At 42.9% G+C, this 19,513-nt stretch overlaps 1 protein-coding gene across 7 annotated transcripts in view; it reads left to right on the forward strand.

Annotated features, from left to right (window-relative positions):
* The window catches only part of SETDB2 (SET domain bifurcated histone lysine methyltransferase 2), a 110,349-nt gene that overhangs the window by 50,392 nt on the left and 40,444 nt on the right, over positions 1 to 19,513 (forward strand). For 2 of the 7 annotated variants that reach the window (XM_066380898.1, XM_066380901.1), the window contains 3 exons: positions 1,464 to 1,801; positions 4,692 to 4,780; positions 5,794 to 7,010. The exons of 1 other annotated variant lie outside the window; for it this stretch is intronic. In XM_066380898.1, the coding sequence (XP_066236995.1) occupies positions 1,464 to 1,801; positions 4,692 to 4,780; positions 5,794 to 5,911 (545 nt within the window). In that variant the 3' untranslated portion in view covers positions 5,912 to 7,010. Of the gene's footprint in view, positions 1 to 1,463; positions 1,802 to 4,691; positions 4,781 to 5,793; positions 7,011 to 9,459; positions 10,656 to 19,513 lie in introns of those variants that run through there. 4 more of the 7 variants (XM_066380900.1, XM_066380899.1, XM_066380897.1 and 1 more) reach the window with 4 other exon arrangements.

Consider the following 19,513-nt stretch of genomic DNA (forward strand, 5'->3'; position numbering starts at 1 on the left):
CATAGTTGTTCATTGATTGCCTTCTCATACATGCCTTGACCGCGGGCCCTCAGCAGACCGAGTATCCCCTTGCTCGAGGCAGCGACCTTGGGTCCAAGCTGGTGAGCTCGGGGTCTCGAACCTGGGTCCTTCCACATCCCAGTCCGACACTCTATCCACTGCGCCACCGCCTGGTCAGGCGGCACAAGGCTTTTTAAAAATAAATGATTTTGCCTATTTTACTTGACATGCATTTGTACTTTTGAATAACCTAAAAATTACTTATAAAAATTATTAAGCAGGTCATATTCTCAAGTATTACTGTTTGTAAAAATGTGATTATAAAATGGTCATCTAGAAAAAACACCAAGCACTGATTTGTACAAAGCCTGTAGCACTATCGTTGCTGTAAAGGGTGACTTCAGCCCTGGCCGGTTGGCTCAGCGGTAGAGCGTCGGCCTAGCGTGCGGAGGACCCGGGTTCGATTCCCTGCCAGGGCACACAGGAGAAGCGCCCATTTGCTTTTCCACCCCTCCGCTGCGCTTTCCTCTCTGTCTCTCTCTTCCCCTCCCGCAGCCAAGGCTCCATTGGAGCAAAGATGGCCCGGGCGCTGGGGATGGCTCTGTGGCCTCTGCCTCAGGCGCTAGAGTGGCTCTGGTCGCAATATGGCGACCCCCAGGATGGGCAGAGCATCGCCCCCTGGTGGGCAGAGCGTCGCCCCTGGTGGACGTGCCGGGTGGATCCCGGTCGGGCGCATGCGGGAGTCTGTCTGACTGTCTCTCCCCGTTTCCAGCTTGAGAAAAATGAAGGAAAAAAAAAAAGAAAAAAGGGTGACTTCAACAGTGCCTTTTCAGGCCTTTGATTGGTATATAGCATTCCCTATGCACCATTGTTAAAGCTGTTTAGAATATATTTAAATGCAGATTCCCCAACTAAAGAGAGGGAAGTCAGTTTGTGAAGAGTAGAGATTAAATATAGTAACAAGTCCTGGCCGGGTAACTCAGTTAGTTAGAGCATCATCCTGATACACCAAGCTTATAGGTTCCATCTTCAGTCAGGCACATTCAAGAATCAACCAATGAATGTGTAATTAAGTGGAACAACAAATTGATGTTTCTCTGTTCCTTCCTCTCTCTCTAAAATCAATAAATTAAAAAAAAATTTGTGTGTGTGTGTATGTGTGTGTGTGTAGTAACAAGAAGCAGCATGTAGATTCATTAAGAGATATTTTATGTAGTAGAAGGCAGACTTTGGAACCTGACATTTCTGGGTTTGTACCCCACTTCTCTTTATTATTGTGGGTCAGGTGAATCTTAACCCCTCTGAGGCTCAAAGTTTTCATATATAAAATTGGAGTGCTTTCTACCTTAACACATTATAAGGATTAATGGTAATTAAAGCAACTAGCATTTAATTAGTATGGTTAATTTTAGCACTATTGCTCAATCAAGTATATTTCCTGACAATTCCAAAATGTTTATTAGCAGACTCAAGCTCAAGTCAAGTTGAAGATTCTGAAGACAAACTGCTGATTGAGTCAGAGGTGATAGATAAAAATAAATGTAGAGAAGAAACTTCATCAGAGGGCAGATATAACCAAGCAACCACATTGGATAATCAAAATATTGTGAAAGAGTTTGAGGTTCAAATACTGAAGCCCCAAGAGGAAAGATCTCCAGCATGCCAAAGCCAACAGGTCTTTTGTGATAAAGAGTTACCAAGCGAAACCAAGAATACTTCATGTGAATCTCTACAGTTCAGTAAAGGAAATGTGTTTATATTGGATGCCACAAAAGAAGGAAATGTGGGCCGCTTTCTTAATGTGAGTATATGGGCTGAGATTCACATTTCTAAACAACTTTTTTTCTGTGTGCTAAACAAAAGTACAAGGAAAATATGATTAACAAATTCTAATGCCAGACTACCTGGATAAGGAGGCCAGTTTTCCAGTAATATATCCTTGGGCATATTACTTCACTTCATACCCTATTTCTAACCTCTATAATATGGGGATAATAATAACTGACTCATAGTAATAAATGATTTTTATATACTATGTAAAGTGCTTAAATAGTACCTGGTCGATAGTAAACATTTGCTTAAGAAAATGATGTAAATGATATGCATAAAAATTATTTATGTTTATTAATAGGTTTTTAAGATTTCCCAAAAAAATCACAGTGGGACACACAGAAGTTTCTCTTTTGAGTCTTATAGAATACAATAGCTCTTATTCAGAGATGCCTATAGTAGTTCAAAAAAAGTTATTTGGAGGTTTTTATGTTTTACTTACTTTCAGCAAGTTTTATGAGTTAGTGGCTTAGTGTAGAAAACGAGTACATTTATCATAATATTGCATTTAACTTTCCTCCTCCCTTTTTTTATTCCCAAACTATAAAGTTTATATGTATGTTTGGAATATCTGTAATAAGATTCATTTTCATTCATATAGATATTTATGATTACTCTGATTTTAAGTTTGACACTTAAGACTTATGTCATCTTCATTATAAGAGTAATAATTGGTATTATTGGTCATCTCTCCTTTGTAAGGTAGAATTGGCGTTACCTTGTGGCTTTTTCATTAGACTTGAATCTTATTTCACCTACCATCAGACATAATATATAGGGGGGGGAAACCCTTCAACTTCTAGTCCCATTGTCTGTATAAGTCTCTCCTCTCTTTGGCGAACTGGACCGTGTGGAAGGCCTGAATCGTATGATTGAGAGCTTAGCCAGGCCATGCTGCATGCCTCCCTGATCTCGGGGCTCCACTTTGTCCTTGCTTATTATGTCCAAGAGTGAAAAAGAGTCAAAGGAGTTGGATGACGACTGTGATCCCCTCCACACAATTCAATTTATTTTTTTTACCTAGATAATACATTTACATGATTTAAAAACAAAATAATAAGACAGAATACATGTGTACAGCTAAAGAGAATTCTGTTTCAAGGTAGCTCTGAGCCTGCTGGGTAAGCACCATGAGTAAAGCTCATCGGCCCAGGAAGTTACTATAATTTAAATTAAATACTGGTCCACATGTCCAAGGAATATTGCAGGAATTTTATTCTTTTATTTTATTTTTTTACAAAGACAGAGAGAGAGTCAGCGAGAGGGATAGATAAGGACAGACAGACAGGAACGGAGAGAGATGAGAAGCATCAATCAGTTTTTTGTTGCAACACCTTAGTTGTTCATTGTTTGCTTTCTCGTATGTGCCTTGACCGCAGGTCTTCAGCAGACTGAGTAACCCCTTGCTCGAGCTAGTGACCTTGGGTCCAAGCTGGTGAGCTTTTTTTTGCTCAAGCCAGATGAGCCCGCTCTCAAGCTGGCAACCTCGGACTCTCGAACTTGGGTCCTCCGCATCCCAGTCCAACGCTCTATTCACACTGTGCCACCGCCTGGTCAGGCTGATTCTTTTATGATCTGGTGAAAGATGAATGTGTGGAGATGGCAGCTAGTGGCAATAGAACAATATCAGAATGGTGGTAATAGGAAGAAATAGTTATCATCATATGTAGAAGCCTTGGAACAGGTATAAATAATGGTTATGTTCAGCAGAAAAATCAGTTGCTTACACGTCTCCTTTCTAGAAGACCTGTTTTGACTATGATATAAAACTCGGGTTGTATGCAGTCTTCATATTAAACATTTTTGTTTTGTTAAAAAAAAAAAAGAAGAGCCTGACCAGGCAGTGGCGCAGTGGATAGAGCGTTGGACTGGGATGCAGAAGACCCAGGTTCGAGACCCCGAGGTCACCAGCTTGAGCGCGGGCTCATCTGGTTCGAGCAAAGCTCACCAGCTTGGACCCAAGGTCGCTGGCTCGAGCAAGGGGTTACTCAGTCTGCTGAAGGCCCACGGTCAAGGCACATATGAGAAAGCAATCAATGAACAACTAAGGTGTCACAACAAAAAATTGATGATTGATGCTTCTCGTCTCTCTCTGTTCCTGTCTGTCTGTCCCTATCTATCCCTCTCTCTGACTCTGTCTTTGTAAAAAAAAAAAAAAAACAAAAAACATACCTTGAGAAGTACTATACCTTCATTCACCCTACCCCCACTCCATTCTCTGTAGTAAAATAATGTCTACTACTTTTTGTGTATTCTTCTAGTACAAGTAAATATAAACGTATATTCTTACATAAAAGATAACATGTTGTAGTTACTGTCCTATACTGGGGATATTTCCATATCAGTGTACAGAGAGAGCTCCTTATTCTTTGTTTTTGTTTATAGCTTCATAGAATTTAATTGTGTTGATATACCAAAGTTTATTTAACCAGTTCTCTTTAGATTGTCTTTTGGGTTGTTTCTAACCTTTTACTGTTAAAAACAATGCTCAGTGAATAATCTTATACATAGATCCATGTGCAAATGTATTATAAAATACATGATCAGATATGGGATTGCTGAATTAAAATATAAATGGATTTGTAATATTGATTAATCTTGACACATTATCTCCTATAAGAGTTTATAATCATTTTGTATTTCTACCAGCAAGGTATAAGAATGTCAGAATAGGCTTTTCTGAATGGATTCCTACTATTAACGGGATTGTAGTGAACTACAATATCTTACATAGTAGTCAACAAAAAAGGGAAAGAAACAAAAATGTGAACTATGTTGGAAACAATGGTATTCTAATGCTTTGGAGAACAAGATACCAAACTTTATGCTATATGTAACCTCTGTTTTAATTTTTTTAACAGCATAGTTGTTGCCCAAATCTTTGGGTACAGAATGTTTTTGTAGAAACACATGACAGGAATTTTCCATTGGTGGCATTCTTCACCAACAGGTTTGAAATCTTTTTATGATTTAATATTGAAATTCTGACTTTAAAAATAACAATAGAAATGCCCTGGCCAGTTGGCTCAGTGGTAGAGCGTCGGCCTGGCGTGCAGGAGTCCTGGGTTCGATTCCTGGCCAGGGCACACAGGAGAAGCGCCCATCTGCTTCTCCACCCCTCCCCCTCTCCTTTCTCTCTGTCTCTCTCTTCCCCTCCCACAGCCGAGGCTCCACTGGAGCAAAGATGGCCTGGGCGCTGGGGATGGCTCTGTGGCCTCTGCCCCAGGCGCTAGAATGGCTCTGATTGCGGCAGAGCGATGCCCCAAGATGGGCAGAGCATCGCCCCGTGGTTGGCATGCCGGGTGGATCCCGGTCGGGCGCATGCGGGAGTCTGTCTGACTGCCTCCCTGTTTCCAGCTTTGGAAAATACAAAAAATAATAATAATAAAATAACAATAGAAGAGAAAAAGAAGCTAGATAGAGGGACAGGGATGGGAACAAAAAAATATTTTTATATATGTATATGAAAATATGTGTGCTATAACCCCTAATATATGATACCCAGAGTATTCAATTATCCAAAACTGTTCCTAGTCAACAGAATTTTAAACAGCTGAAATTTCACTTATTTTCTCTTAGAATTAATGCATGAAAGGGCCAAAGATGACAGTTCTCACTCAGTTCAAGTCAGGGAGTAAATAACGCAGACTGCTACATCTTCATTAAGGCACAACTACCCCAACTACCATATTGCAGGCTTCATCACATTATTGGGTCCCCTTGTATGCAAAACACACTCCCTTCTTCATGATATTGACAGATTTTTTTCTTTCTTAGGATTTTAATAAGTTTGAAATAAAACTCAAATAATTATTCTTTTAATGAAAGAGCTTTCCTAATTGGTGGGTGTCAGAATAAACTGTATTTTTGAGGATGGTTAATGATGTTAATATGAAAATTGATGTAATCAAGTTTGGTTCATTCAGAGTAATTTATGATTATTTTTTAATTTCTACTTTCTAGGTATGTGAAAGCAAGAACAGAACTAACGTGGGATTATGGTTATGAAGCTGGGACTGTGCCTAATAAAGAAATCCTCTGCCAATGTGGTTTTAACAAGTGTAGGAAAAAAATATTGTAACTGTAGCTAATGCCTGTTCATGAAATTAGCTTGTCAAACTGAAATTGGAGCCATGCAAAAAACACTCAGTTATCAGTGGGATTTAGTTTGCAATTCATCAAGAGAATTCCTCTCAGTGTACCTTTGTCAGGGGATTCATTTATGTGACTTAGAAATGCTAGGAACAAAATAAAGACATTTTCATACACATAGGGTATTTCCTTATTCTTACCACTGTTCAGCTTTACATGAGGAGGATGGAAGTATATATTTTATATGAAATACTACTGTATGAAATACAATTTGTAACTTATTTGTAAATTATGTATTATGAGAAACAAATGTCACAATATAATTCAGTTCTTAATTGTTTTTGATTATCTTTGAGTTCATGGACCCAAAGGGCCACATTTCATGACTTTACCTACAAAATTTGTTTAATTCTTGGCAAATAGTTTACCATTATGAGCCCATAAGGTAGACAGCAGAGTGAGGAATATATAGTTCTATGAAGCACTGTCTCGTTAAGCCATTTGAGTGAGAAAGGGCAAGAAGATCTTCTATCGGGAAGATTTTGGCATACTTTTTGAGGTGAAAGTGCTTTCCCACAGATTCTCTTTACTCCTTCAATACAAAAACAGACAGGAAAAGAGGGAATAGAAACCTAGAGGATTTGGAAAAATTTTGTTCTATTATAGATAGGGCAGAGCCATAAAGAAAAGGGAACCTGGAACATAATTAGACTTGGCTTATTTAGTCCAGAGGGATTGTGCTGGGCAAGAATTTCATTTAGAAGACAAAACTGAGCTGCAGAGTCTGAAATAGCTCCTTGGATTCTCCTGAGCAGGAAATGCAAATTGTTTTTCTAGAGAAAATGGGAAGGAATTACTCTGATATGGGTTATCTAGCCTTGATCATCTACATAGTGGAAAGGGGATTGGAAATTTCCAAGAGTCAAAACTAATTTTATCCTTAACAAAGATGTATAATTGGCTGCCAGGAACTCTCCCCTCACCCATTGGACCAAGGATGGGAATATTAGCTCAAAAAGGAGTAATTAAAAATAGTTGTCATTTTTGAGAGATTATATATATATATATTTATTCTGAACTTAATACTGGGTTTAGTTTGGTTACCTTTCTAAATTTAGACCCAATCTAATTTCTTAAAAATATGTATTTTTAATTTTTTTAAGTCTTTATTCATTTTAGGGGGGGGGGGGGAGAGAGAGAGGAGGAGGAGGGGAGGAACAGAAAGCATCAACTCACATATGTGCCTTAAACAGGCAAGCCTGGGGTTTTGAACCAGTGACCTCAGTTTTCCAGATCGATGCTTTATCCACTGTACCAGTACAGATCAGGCCTTTTTTTTTTTTTAAAGGCTTTATTCACTTCGGGGTGGGGGGTGGCGGTGAGAGATAGATAGTTACTACTGAACTAGGTGAAAATTTAATTTGAAATTGAGATCAGAGTGGGAAACCAAAGAAATAGAAAAAGGAGCAAAAAAAATTATAACCCAACAGTCTGAAAACTGATGAAATTGGGAAGTCCATTTATTTATAAGAAAGATCAGGAATTTTTAGGCAGTGCACTAAAATAAATTGAAGACACTTGATTAGTATGAAAATATTTTTGTGCAGAAATTCTGATACCTTGACCTGCTTCAGTCTGTATTAGATCATATCATTTTCCATCAGTGTCCTAGACATTTTCTGTGTCTCTCATGTCAGATCTGTTAAATCCCATTATTTCCCTTTTTCTTGGTTTACTTCCACATATTGATGAAGCATATACTTCAGTACCTTTTGAAAAGGAAAAATGAGAGGTAAATATTTTGAGACCTTGCATATTTGAAAATATTATTGTACCCTTATACTTGGTTGCTATTTTGACAGGCTATAGCAGGGGTCCCCAAACTACGGCCCGCGGGCCGCATGCGACCCCCTGAGGCCATTTATCCGGCCCCTGCTGCACTTCTGGAAGGGGCACCTCTTTTTTTTTTTTTTTTTTTTTTTCCTTTTCTGCATTTTTCTGAAGCTGGAAACGGGGAGGCAGTCAGACAGACTCCCACATGTGCCTGACCCGGATCCACCTGGCATGCCCACTAGGGGGCGATGCTCTGCCCATCTGGGGCGTCGCTCTGTCGCGACCAGAGCCATTCTAGCGCCAGAGGCAGAGGCCATGGAGCCATCCTCAGCGCTCGGGCCATCTTTTGCTCCAGTGGAGCCTTGGCTGCGGGAGGGGAAGAGAGAGACAGAGAGGAAGGAGAGGGGGAGGGATGGAGAAGCAGATGGGCGCTTCTCCTGTGTGCCCTGGCCGGGAATCAAACCGGGGACTTCCACAAACCAGGCCGATGCTCTACCACTGAGCCAACCGGCCAGGGCCAAGGGGCACCTCTTTCATTGGTGGTCAGTGAGAGGAGCATAGTTCCCATTGAAATACTGGTCAGTTTGTTGATTTAAATTTACTTGTTCTTTATTTTAAATATTGTATTTGTTCCTGTTTTGTTTTTTACTTTAAAATAAGATATGTACAGTGTGCATAGGGATCTGTTCATAGTTTTTTTTTATAGTCCGGCCCTCCAACGGTCTGAGGGACAGTGAACTGACCCCCTGTGTAAAAAGTTTGGGGACCCCTGGGCTATAGAATTCTTGAGTAGCCTTCATTCCCAATTTTGAAGGCATCTGCTAAGCTTTTAGTGTTGCTGCTAGGAAGTTTGAAAATGTTCTTGCTTTGATATCCAGAGTGACTTCTGGAAGTCAGATGCCATTCTGTTCTTTTTGTATATACAACTAGTTTTTAATCTCTTGAAGGTTATAGTATTACTTTGTCCCAATGTTCTGTTCCTGGTAAGGGTCCATTTTCATCCCTTATACTGGGTGCTCAGTGGGATCCTTCAATCTTTGAAACTTTGTCCTTCAGGAAAAATTTTTTGAATTATTTCTTTAATAATTGCTCATCTGTTCTCTCTTTCTAGAATTCCTGTTATCCAGATGGTAGACCTTCAGGATTGGTTCTCTTAATTTTCCTATCTTTCCTCTTCATTTCCAGCACTGTCTTCTAGCTGTACTGTCTAGATTTCCTCAATTTAATCTTCCAATTTGTCTAATGGGTTTTATTTTTCTGTTCTCAGACTTATAATTTCTAGGGCTCCCTTATCTTCCCTGAATGTTAATAGCATCTTTTTTTTTCTTTTGGTTCATTATTGTAGTACAGTGGTCGGCAAACCGCAGCTCACGAGCCACATGCGGCTCTTTGGCCCCTTGAGTGTGACTCTTTCACGAAATACCACGTGTGGGTGCTACCTCGATAAGAAATGTACCTAGCTATATAGTTTAAGTTTAAAAAATTTGGCTCTCAAAAGAAATTTCAATCGTACAGTTGATATTTGGTCCTGTTGACTAATGAGTTTGCCAACCACTGTTATATCTTTGAATACTGTTGGTGTGTATTCACACACATCTATACATCCATTTATATGTATATTTTCTTTCTGCATATTCTGTGACCTCTAAGTTTCATTTCTTGTTTTCCTTGTATGTTTCTTTTGTTTTTTGTTTTTTGTTATAGGCTTTCTTCAGTGATGATGGTGGTCTGCTCCTGCTTAAGAGTAGGACACTAAAATGGTGAAATTATAAACAGAGTGGTGGAAGGTGTTCTTCAACTGCTTCACCATGACCTGACCGAACTAGTGTCTTTAGGACTTTGTTTGCCTGGCAAGGAATACAGGCCTAATTCTGAGATATTACTGTTTGGTAATTTCACAGTAACAAAACGAGTATCACAGTAAAGTAAGTAGTAATCTTTTTGCTGGTGGAGGGTCATGCCTTCTATTTATAAAAAAAAAAAAAAAAAAAGCAACATTTGTGAAGTACAGTAAAGCCAAACCAAGTGCAATAAAATGAGCTATATGCAACTCTATCCACCTGTTTAAAATGCAAAAAACCCTTGATTGTAAGGGTCTGTTCTTTGTCTCGTTTTGCAGCCCCACTCTTGCTACTGTAATCCATTTCTGTATTTGTCAGGTGTAAGAATGAGACGGCACTCGAACACCAGGTGTGCAGGCTTTATTAGAGGAGAAAGACCTGCTGCGGCACTCCTCCAGGAGAAGTGCACCGAAACAGACTCTGAGGCAAACATTTATTAAGGTGGGGAGAGCTTTGAGCAAGTGTGCGTTGAGTCAGGAATTCTGGTACGCTCCTTTCTGCAGTCCTACGATTCCTTGGGGCAGCTGACCAGCTTCCTAGAACTTTTCTGTTTCAGGGGCGATAGTCCAGTAAGAGTGGGGTCAGATAGCCAAGCAGAACAGCAAAAGGGCAGTTTGGAAGTTTTGGTAAATTCATGTATCCATCATCAAGACTGTCCAAGTTGTTATTCTTAATATTCTCTTTTCTGCTTTCCCCACTTTGGCCTCCTTTCTCCTCTTTAAAATTTGCTCAAATTGCAAGATCTCCAGAAGTTTTCTCTTAATTCCTCAGCAAACCACCATTATGTACTTCTTTTCCAGAACAACTTAGTTTTCAACTGTAATTATATGCTTTTACATTCTCTCTGTTAACATGCACTGAAAAACCTCTTGTATGGTGCTATGTACCCCATGGGTGCTAATAAAGGCCATCAACTGGTAACTGGAATTACGGTTGGTTAATTTTGCCTCTGTTTATGATAAACCTATGTAGGCGAAGCTCGGTGTAATACAATTTTTAAAAGAAAAAGGGAACCTCTCAAAAGCAGTCATTTCTCCAACTGAACACAGGGACTTGGGCCAGCCACCATGCCTCCGACGCTGGGACGAAGCGAAGGGGCCGGGTGTGTATTGCCCGGCAAGTTAAAAAAGGAGCGCGGGTGGGGGGCGGATTTTTAATTCAGACTCTCATCTGGCGAAAACGCGAGCTCCCGCTTGGCAGAGAACTCCGCCTACAGATTTGACGCGCGCTCTCCCCTGGCTGGGGGCTTTCCGAGGACGGGAAATTAGTCACCGCCGGTTCTCCGTCCCAGCGGCGGCCGCTGAACTTCCGCCAGCGCTGCGAGCGGGTGTGGGCAGAGCGCGCAGCCATGGCCTCCGCGCCGCCCTTGGCGGAACTGGGCCGCAGCGTCCAGCCTGCGGCGCCGGAGCCCGAGGCCTGCGGCGCGGCCCTGCAGCCCACCGGTGAGTACCGCGCGGGGGGCGGGGCCAGCAGAGACTGGGCCGGCCCAGGACCTGCTCGCCGGGGCCGCGGCCGTCTGGGGACCCGGGCCTGGGTCCCAGCCCCCGAGCAGAGGCTGTGTTGACGGACTTAGCCCGGGCTCTGTGGCCCCTCGGCGCTCGGCCCCCCGAACTGACTTCCGGTTCCTCCATGGCCGTATAACTTCCGTTTACCTCGCGGGCTGCTGGCTGGACAGCCCATTGCTGCTGTCCTACGGGATTAAGAATGATGGCATCAAGGGAAAACGACTAGAATCCCAGTAGTTTTCTCTCCATGGGCGGCTCCTCCCACCTGTACAGCCAGTGAAATTCCTGGGAGAGGTGGCCACGGCACCCTTCTTGAAGAGAAGTGGTCATTGAGCTCAGGGAGCAGTTTGGCAAGCTTGCCCAGAGAATGTGACCTTTTGGATCCATCCCCTCCTCTCCATACCGTACTCGAGCGCCCAAGGGGTCTCTGTGAGTGAAGCAACCGTCTTTTCAGTGGGCTCCTTCCCTTGCCTTAAACAGGAGTATGTTTCCTAGCAGGGCCAAGCTCCAGGAGAGCTCTGGGGACACAAAAGTCGGGCGGACCTGCCCCAGAGAATCTAGTGGGCAACTCGCATGTGACCTGGTAAGCACCCCACAGGCACTAGTTAGGGGCTTCTAACTCAGCCTGCTGTTCACAGAAAGCTTTTTGGAGGTGAAGACATAGATCTTAGTTTTAAAAGGTGAGTCAGCGGTAAAAAGGTTGAAAGGGTGTTCCGGGAAAGGGAGGATGTGAATAAAGGTATCAGCCACAAAATATGTGTGGCAACCACAGGTCAAGCAGTTGAATATTTCATTCAGCTAGTATGTGTATATATATGCAGTACAAGATGAGTTACTGGAGATAAGGTTTGTCAAGCTAAGAGACGCCCTAACCTGTAAGAATTTTTAGAGTTTATTTGAGCCAAAGTAATGACATTTGCTGGGAAGCAAACATCTCAACGGTTTGAGAAAATGATCCAGAAAATGGCAGTTTCACCACTTATTTTATACATCGGAATCTAAGAAGACATAAGGGGTAACATGAAATCCATTGGTGATAGATTAGGGATATGGGAGAAAACAAAGCAGGGGAATCTTTGGGATTAGATAAAGTAACCCATATAGAAACATACTTCTTTTATATAGGCAGGTATATAGCATAGATAACAACAAAAATAATGAGGAGAGTTGTGTTCTCGGCTGCACCCTTAGGGGTCTGGAAAAGATTACTCTTACATTCCAAAGGCATGTTACTCTTACATTTTAAAGGCACATTATCAGGTATTTATTGTAGATGCAAAAAGACAACAGATAGGCTCAGTTAAGGTAAACATTGACTTGTTAGGAAAAAATACCGTAGGACATGACTACCTGCCATGAACTGATTTTAGTTAGAAAGTTTTAATTTCAGACCATCATACATGGTTACTTTAGGTTTCTGAGTTTCTAAGGCCACCATGCAGGCCTCCTCAAAGCTCCTCGGGTTTAGAATGTGGCCACTTTTTCAGCTACAAGTTCCATTCTGACCTTTTCCCCAAACTCCATTACTCCTATAACCAACTTTATTAACGTCTGGAGTGATCTCAAACAGTCCCATAGAGAACTCTGTTCCCCGACATACACTCACATACTCCAAACATGTTCTATCACTAGCCTTCTCCATTCCATTCACCCAGTTACTCAGGCCAGAAACCTTAGAGCAGGGGTCCCCAAACTTTTTACACAGGGGGCCAGTTCACTGTCCCTCAGACTGTTGGAGGGCCGGACTATAAAAAAAAACTATGAGGCCCTGGCCGGTTGGCTCAGTGGTAGAGCGTTGGCCTGGCATGCAGAAGTCCCGGGTTCGATTCCCGGCCAGGGCACACAGGAGAAGCGCCCATCTGCTTCTCCACCCCTCCCCCTCTCCTTTCTCTCTGTCTCTCTCTTCCCCTCCCGCAGCTGAGGCTCCGTTGGAGCAGAGATGGCCCAGGCGCTGGGGATGGCTCCTTGGCCTCTGCCCCACGCCAGAGTGGCTCTGGTGGCGGCAGAGCAACGCCCGGGAGGGGCAGAGCATCCCCCCTGGTGGGCAGAGCGTCACCCCCTGGTGGGTGTGCCGGGTGGATCCCGGTCGGGCGCATGCAGGAGTCTGACTGTCTCTCCCTGTTTCTAGCTTCAGAAAAATACAAAAAAAAACAACAACAACAAAAAAACTATGAACAAATCCCTATGCACACTGCACATATCTTATTTTAAAGTAAAAAAACAAAACGGGAACAAATACAATATTTAAAATAAAGAACAAGTAAATTTAAATCAACAAACTGACCAGTATTTCAATGGGAACTATGCTCCTCTCACTGACCACCAATGAAAGAGGTGCCCCTTCTGGGAGTGCAGCGGGGGCCGGATAAATGGCCTCAGGGGGCCGCATGTGGCCCGTGGGCCGTAGTTTGGGGACCCCTGCCTTAGAGGCACCCTCAGTGTCTCTTTTTCCTCCTCACCTCCCATCTAATGCATTAGTCCGACCACTTGGCTCTGTTTTCAGAATCTATTTCAGGCTCCCTGCTTCTCACCACCTCTACACTACCATCCAGTTCCAAGACACCATCATCACCCTGTACTAGTGGTCTCCTGGTTTCTACTCGAGCCCCTCTTACAGATAGGCCTGCACAGCTGCCAAAATGATCTTTGAAAAACAGAAAGCACATGTGATTCTCCTACTGAAAGCCCTCTAATAGTCTGTCATTTCTTTCAGAATAATATCTTAGTTTTGGCTTATAGTGTACCCCATGTCCTCATCTGATCCAGCCCCTGCCCATCTTGATAACTCTGCCACCCCTTGCTGCCCTGTGGGTCCTCTAAGCCCCCAAATCTGTCCCTGCCTCAGGTCTTTCCATTTGCATCCTATTTCTCACTTCCTCGCCGTATTCAAGTCTGCTCAAATGCATCCTGCACTGCCTTGCCTGCCCATCCTATTTAAAAGAGCACTGCCGGCCCTGGCTGGTTGGCTCAGCGGTAGAGCGTCGGCCTGGCGTGCAGGGGACCGGGGTTCGATTCCCGGCCAGGGCACATAGGAGAAGCGCCCATTTGCTTCTCCACCCCGCCCCCCTCCTTCCTCTCTGTCTCTCTCTTCCCCTCCCGCAGCCGAGGCTCCATTGGAGCAAAGATGGCCCGGGCGCTGGGGATGGCTCCCTTGGCCTCTGCCCCAGGCACTAGAGTGGCTCTGGTTGCGGCAGAGCGAAGCCCCGGAGGGGCAGAGCATCGCCCCCTGGTGGGCAGAGCCTCGCCCCTGGTGGGCGTGCCAGGTGGATCCTGGTTAGGCGCATGCGGGAGTCTGTCTGACTGTCTCTCCCCGTTTCCAGCTTTAGAAAAATACAAAAAAAAAAAAAAAAAAAAGAGAGAGATAAAAGAGCACTGCCCTCCCCCCTTATTTCTCTATGTCTCTTTCTTTTGCTGTTTTTTTAAAAGCACCTATCACTACCTGAAAAAAAAAAAAACAACTTGTTTGTCTCTATTACTACAGCGTAAGTTCCATGAGAGTTGAAACTCTCATTGTATTCTCCGCTTTATTTCTAGTGCCTAGAACAGTAAGTACATAGCAGGTTCTCATTAAGTTTTGTTGAAGGAATGAGTGGGCTTAAATGTGCCACTAAGGATCTTGACTTCTATTCTGTAGGTAACGGAGAAGGTCTTTATTGGGGGAGAAACATGGGCAGATGTACATTTTAGATAGATCACTCAGGCAACAGTGTGAAGAATGGAGTCATGACAGGGCAAACAAGCAGGGGGATGAGATATTGGAGCAGACCAGGAATGCACAATGAGGGTAGGGCTGTCCACTTCCATACTGCTGTCAGAACTCTCTCTCTCTTAAACACATGTGAGCGTGCACATAAACATACATATATGTGTGTCTATAGACAGAGAGGACAGGCCACTTTGGATGTTAATTAGGACTTGTTGGCTGAAAATAGTATAGAAACAATTTGATCTAATTTAAGCAAAAGGGAGCTTTTTACTGGGAAGCAGGGAGGTCAGGAGCATGGATGCTGTAGCATTTTGCAGAAAGAGCCAGGAACTAGGACCTGAGAAGCCATCATAAACTATGACAGCACTCTCTTCTCTCTTATTTCTTCATCTCTCAGTGTATCTGCTTTGTATTTCTCTTTCTTTGGTCCAATTTTTCTGATAATGGATAGAATATGGCTACCTTCCCAGCCCCCCAGTTTTTATATCTCCTTGAGAAACCAGCTCAATCTGAACTAAAATTTCTTCTAAATTATGTATATCTAGGAGATGGGCAGGTGGGTCCTTTGGGACTCTCAGCTGTGCCTAGGGAAGTGGAATCACACAGTACAAACATGCCTGCTAGGGGACATCCCTGTGCTGTGTGTGACTGACCTAGATGGATACCCTAAAGTTCACTGAACATCCAGCTCTTTGGCTGCCCACTGCTCCTCCCCCACAACACATGCAGTCTAAAGCATTCTGACTATCCCAAATACTTACTCAGTCACAGTTCTCCCGAAGTTAGATCCAGTCGTGTCATCCAGAGACAAGGTGATAGAGCCATTCATTTTCCATGTCTGTTCCCAAGTTCATTACCAGGCCTCCAGGTATTGTCTACTACTGTTCTGATCTTCATCCAGTTGAGGTATCCTGTCAATGGACTCCATGATTAAGCTGACTTCTCCTACATATTTGATATATAATGAAAGAACTAAAATAGTAAATGCAAGAAAGATTTTGCTCATTGGCTTGACCAGGTGGTGGCGCAATGGATAAAGCATAGTGGAAAAAAAGGGGAAGAAATTTCCAAGCCAGCACCACAAATGGGGTGTCAATCCAGAATACAGACCGTATTCTACTGGAAGGGGATTGTAAATGGAATCACAATATTAGTGAATCTCATTCCATTAGTTCACTTATTTCTTTAGTGGTGGAACGGATGTCTACCCCAGACTAAGTCCTCTGGATGGGTTGCCCTTGTCTGGTGGGCTTTGGACAATCTCTGGGAAGAGGAGGACTAGGAAGACATCCCTACCATCCTGCAAAGGCTGTCGCTTTAGCAGTCCCTTCCTGGGTGGGGCTGGGCCTGAGAGACTAAGATTAGCTGTATTGGTTTGAATTTTCATAGTTCATGTGTTCCTAGCTTATAGTTTTCAGTGGCTTCATTCTGTTGAACCTTTCTTGGCTACCAGTTCTATTTTTGCGAATTATTGCCCAGTCTCTGTAGCCTTCAGGCCTGCTAAACCCAGTCGAAGGACCCTGGGAAGCCCTGCTGATCTTTGTTGTTCTTAGTCTCAGATACTGATGGAGATCAATGGACTCTTTCCCGAAATGTCCCAGCCCCAAAGATACACAAAGCCCTCCCTTACTGTCTGAGTCTTTATAGTTCCTGCATTCAGATGGTGAGGGATATCAAGTTATCCAACTGTTTTTTGGTTCATAAGTTTCAGGTAACATATAACAAGTATTCAGATAGGAGGGAATTCCTGTCTATGTAAAGCCCCTAATGTGACTTCCCCAACTACAGAGAGTTATGTACATCCTCCAGTCTAGAAAAATTAATGTTAGAAGAGCCAGGCTCTTTTTAGGAAACTGATGAGGGGATGTTTTAGCAGGAAAAAGCCGTTAGGGGGAGCTTGTGTGTCCCACCTTGGATTTCTGTCCATCAGTAGTGGAAACAAACTCCAGGTCACAGAACAGCAGTGTTGTCACCAGTGTATTCCCAAGTGCTAGGACCCTAGGAGCCGGTGGACTTGGGAGTGCAGCTCAGACAGGCACAGAGTCCCCAGAGCAAGTACAGGGGGCCATGCTCAGGTACCAGCATCCTGACAGTTCAGCCTAATGCAGAGCAACTGTCTAAAAGTCCAGATTTGCAAAGGAAGGGTAACGCTGGGATATGTCCAGCTCTTGTACAACAAGGGGTGTTGCATATCCTGTCAAATGTTATTTTATTAGGGGACTTTAGCTCTATTAATTTACTGTCTTTAACATTTTTTTAAGCCTATGCTTTACAAATTTTAATGTCTAGTATGAGTGTTTTTTAAATAAGAACATGATATTCTATCGAAGTAGACTTTGGGCCTGAAGTGAATAAAATATTGGGATTTTTCCCCATTTTCATCCTAAGGGCTTTGTGTTGTCAAATATTAAACTATATTCTAAAGTGTTGAAAATTGAAAAGCGTGGTATTTTTGGAGGAAGTGACAGGTCAGTGGAACAAAATAGAAGTACAGGAATAAGGCCAAATATATGTAATAATTAAAAATATGAAAAGGAGATTTTTTTAAGTGAGAGGAGGGGAGATAGTGAGATAGATTTCTGCATGTACCCCACTGGGATGCAACCAGCAATGCCCATCTGGGACCTGTTCTCAAATCTACTGAATTATCATCAGCGCCAGGGGCTGGTGCTTGCTTGAACCAGTTGAGCCACTGGCTGCAAGATGGGAAGAGAGAGAGAGAGAAGGGGGAGAGGGAGGGGAAGGGAAGCAGATGGCTGCTTTTATGTATGCCCTGACCAGGGATCGAAGCCAGGATGTCCACATGCTGTGCTGACACTCTATCCACTGAGCCAACTGGCCAGGGCCCAGATATATTCACTTTGGAGAAAGAAAGAAAGGGGGAGAGAGAGAGAAAGAGAGGGAAGAGGGAGAGAAAAAGAGAAACATCAATTTGTTGTTCCAACCATTTATGCATTCCTTGATTGATTCCTGTATGTTCCCTGACCGTAGATCAAACTTGCAACCTTGGCACATTCTTATATTTATTTCTTTATATTTCTTTATATCCTTGGCTGTGCCATTTGGTACAGTACCTACTCACCACACATGGCTGTTGAGTGTTTAAAATGTGACTTATCCAATTGAGATGTGTAAGTGCAAAATATACTATTTCAAGACTCAGTACAAAAGAATGAATTAATTTTCATATTGATTAAATATTGAAAGGATAATATTTTGAATATAGTTGGTTGAATTAAAATTAATTTCACCTGTTCCTTTTTGCTTTTTTAAATTTTTATTTTTTTTTATTTTTCTGAAGTTGGAAACGGGGAGGCAGTCAGACAGACTCCCGCATGCGCCCGACCGGGATCCACCCGGCACACCCACCAGGGGGCGATGCTCCGCCCATCTGGGGCATCACTCTGTTGCAACCAGAGCCATTCTAGCGCCTGAGGCAGAGGCCACAGAGCCATCCTCAGCGCCCGGGCCAACTTTGCTCCAATGGAGCCTTGGCTGTGGGAGGGGAAGAAAGAGAGAGGAAGGAGAGGGGAAGGGGTGGAGAAGCAGATGGGCGCTTCTCCTGTGTGCCCTGGCTGGGAATCGAACCCGGGATTCCTGCACGCCAGGCCGACGCTCTGCCACTGAGCCAACCGGCCAGAGCCCCTTTTTGCTTTTTTTAATGAGACTCAAGAAATTCTTCAGCTACACCCGAGGCTCATATTTCTGGATTGAATTCTTCTTCAGGAAACAGAAATTAAAGAAAAAACTCATTAGAGTGCTAAATAGTAATTGCTAATGCCAAAGTGCAGTCTTCTGACTTTGTGAAATGCAAGCTCTAATTTAAGAGAAACCAAAAGGTCTTATACTTCTGAATTACAAAAAAAGACTTTTAGGAACAACTTAAGTGGTTAACCTCATCTAAATTTAAAACTTTCACCATTAAGTGATAAAATAAATCTTTGTTTCAAAACTAAAATTAAAATGTTTTCCTCTATAGAAAACCAGTGAATAAGTGGATGAACATTGGAAAAGGCAAAAAAATGTTAAATAGAGCCTTGTAGTCAAATTAATAGCAAACTCATAGGTCAGAGGTTACCTCGCACTGACAGGCCAGGTGAAGAGTTGAAAACAGCTTGCTTTTTCTTTCCTCTCTGCTTCTTCCCTTTTCTTTCTAGGTCTCCTCTTGGATTTCTTTTCTTTCGTCTAAAACTTTTTTATTTTAATTTTTATTTATTTTAGAGAGAGAGAGGAACACCAATCTGTTCCTGTATGTGTCCTGACCAGGGATCGAGCTGGCAGCCTTTGTGCTTCGGAACGAAGCTCTAACCAACAAAGCTGTCCAGCCAGGCCCATTCCTTTTTTTTTTTTTTACAGAGATAGAGAGAGAGTCAGAGAGAGGGATCGATAGGGACAGACAGACAGGAATGGAGAGAGATGAGAAGCATCAATCATCAGTTTTTCGTTGTGACACCTTAGTTGTTCATTGATTGCTTTCTGGAGCCAGCAACCTTGGGTTCAAGCTGATGAGCTTTTTGCTCAAACTAGATGAGCCCGCGCTCAAGCTGGCGACCTCGGGGTCTCGAACCTGGATCTTCCATATCCCAGTCTGACGCTCTATCCACTGCGCCACTGCCTCATCAGGCCCATTCCTTTTTTCAAAAAAATAAATTTTCTACCTTCATGTGTCTTTCTCTCCTAAATTATTATAAGGCTAAATTAAAACA

This window comes from Saccopteryx leptura, chromosome 4 (assembly GCF_036850995.1).
Source record: "Saccopteryx leptura isolate mSacLep1 chromosome 4, mSacLep1_pri_phased_curated, whole genome shotgun sequence".
Taxonomy (NCBI): Eukaryota; Metazoa; Chordata; class Mammalia; order Chiroptera; family Emballonuridae; genus Saccopteryx; species Saccopteryx leptura.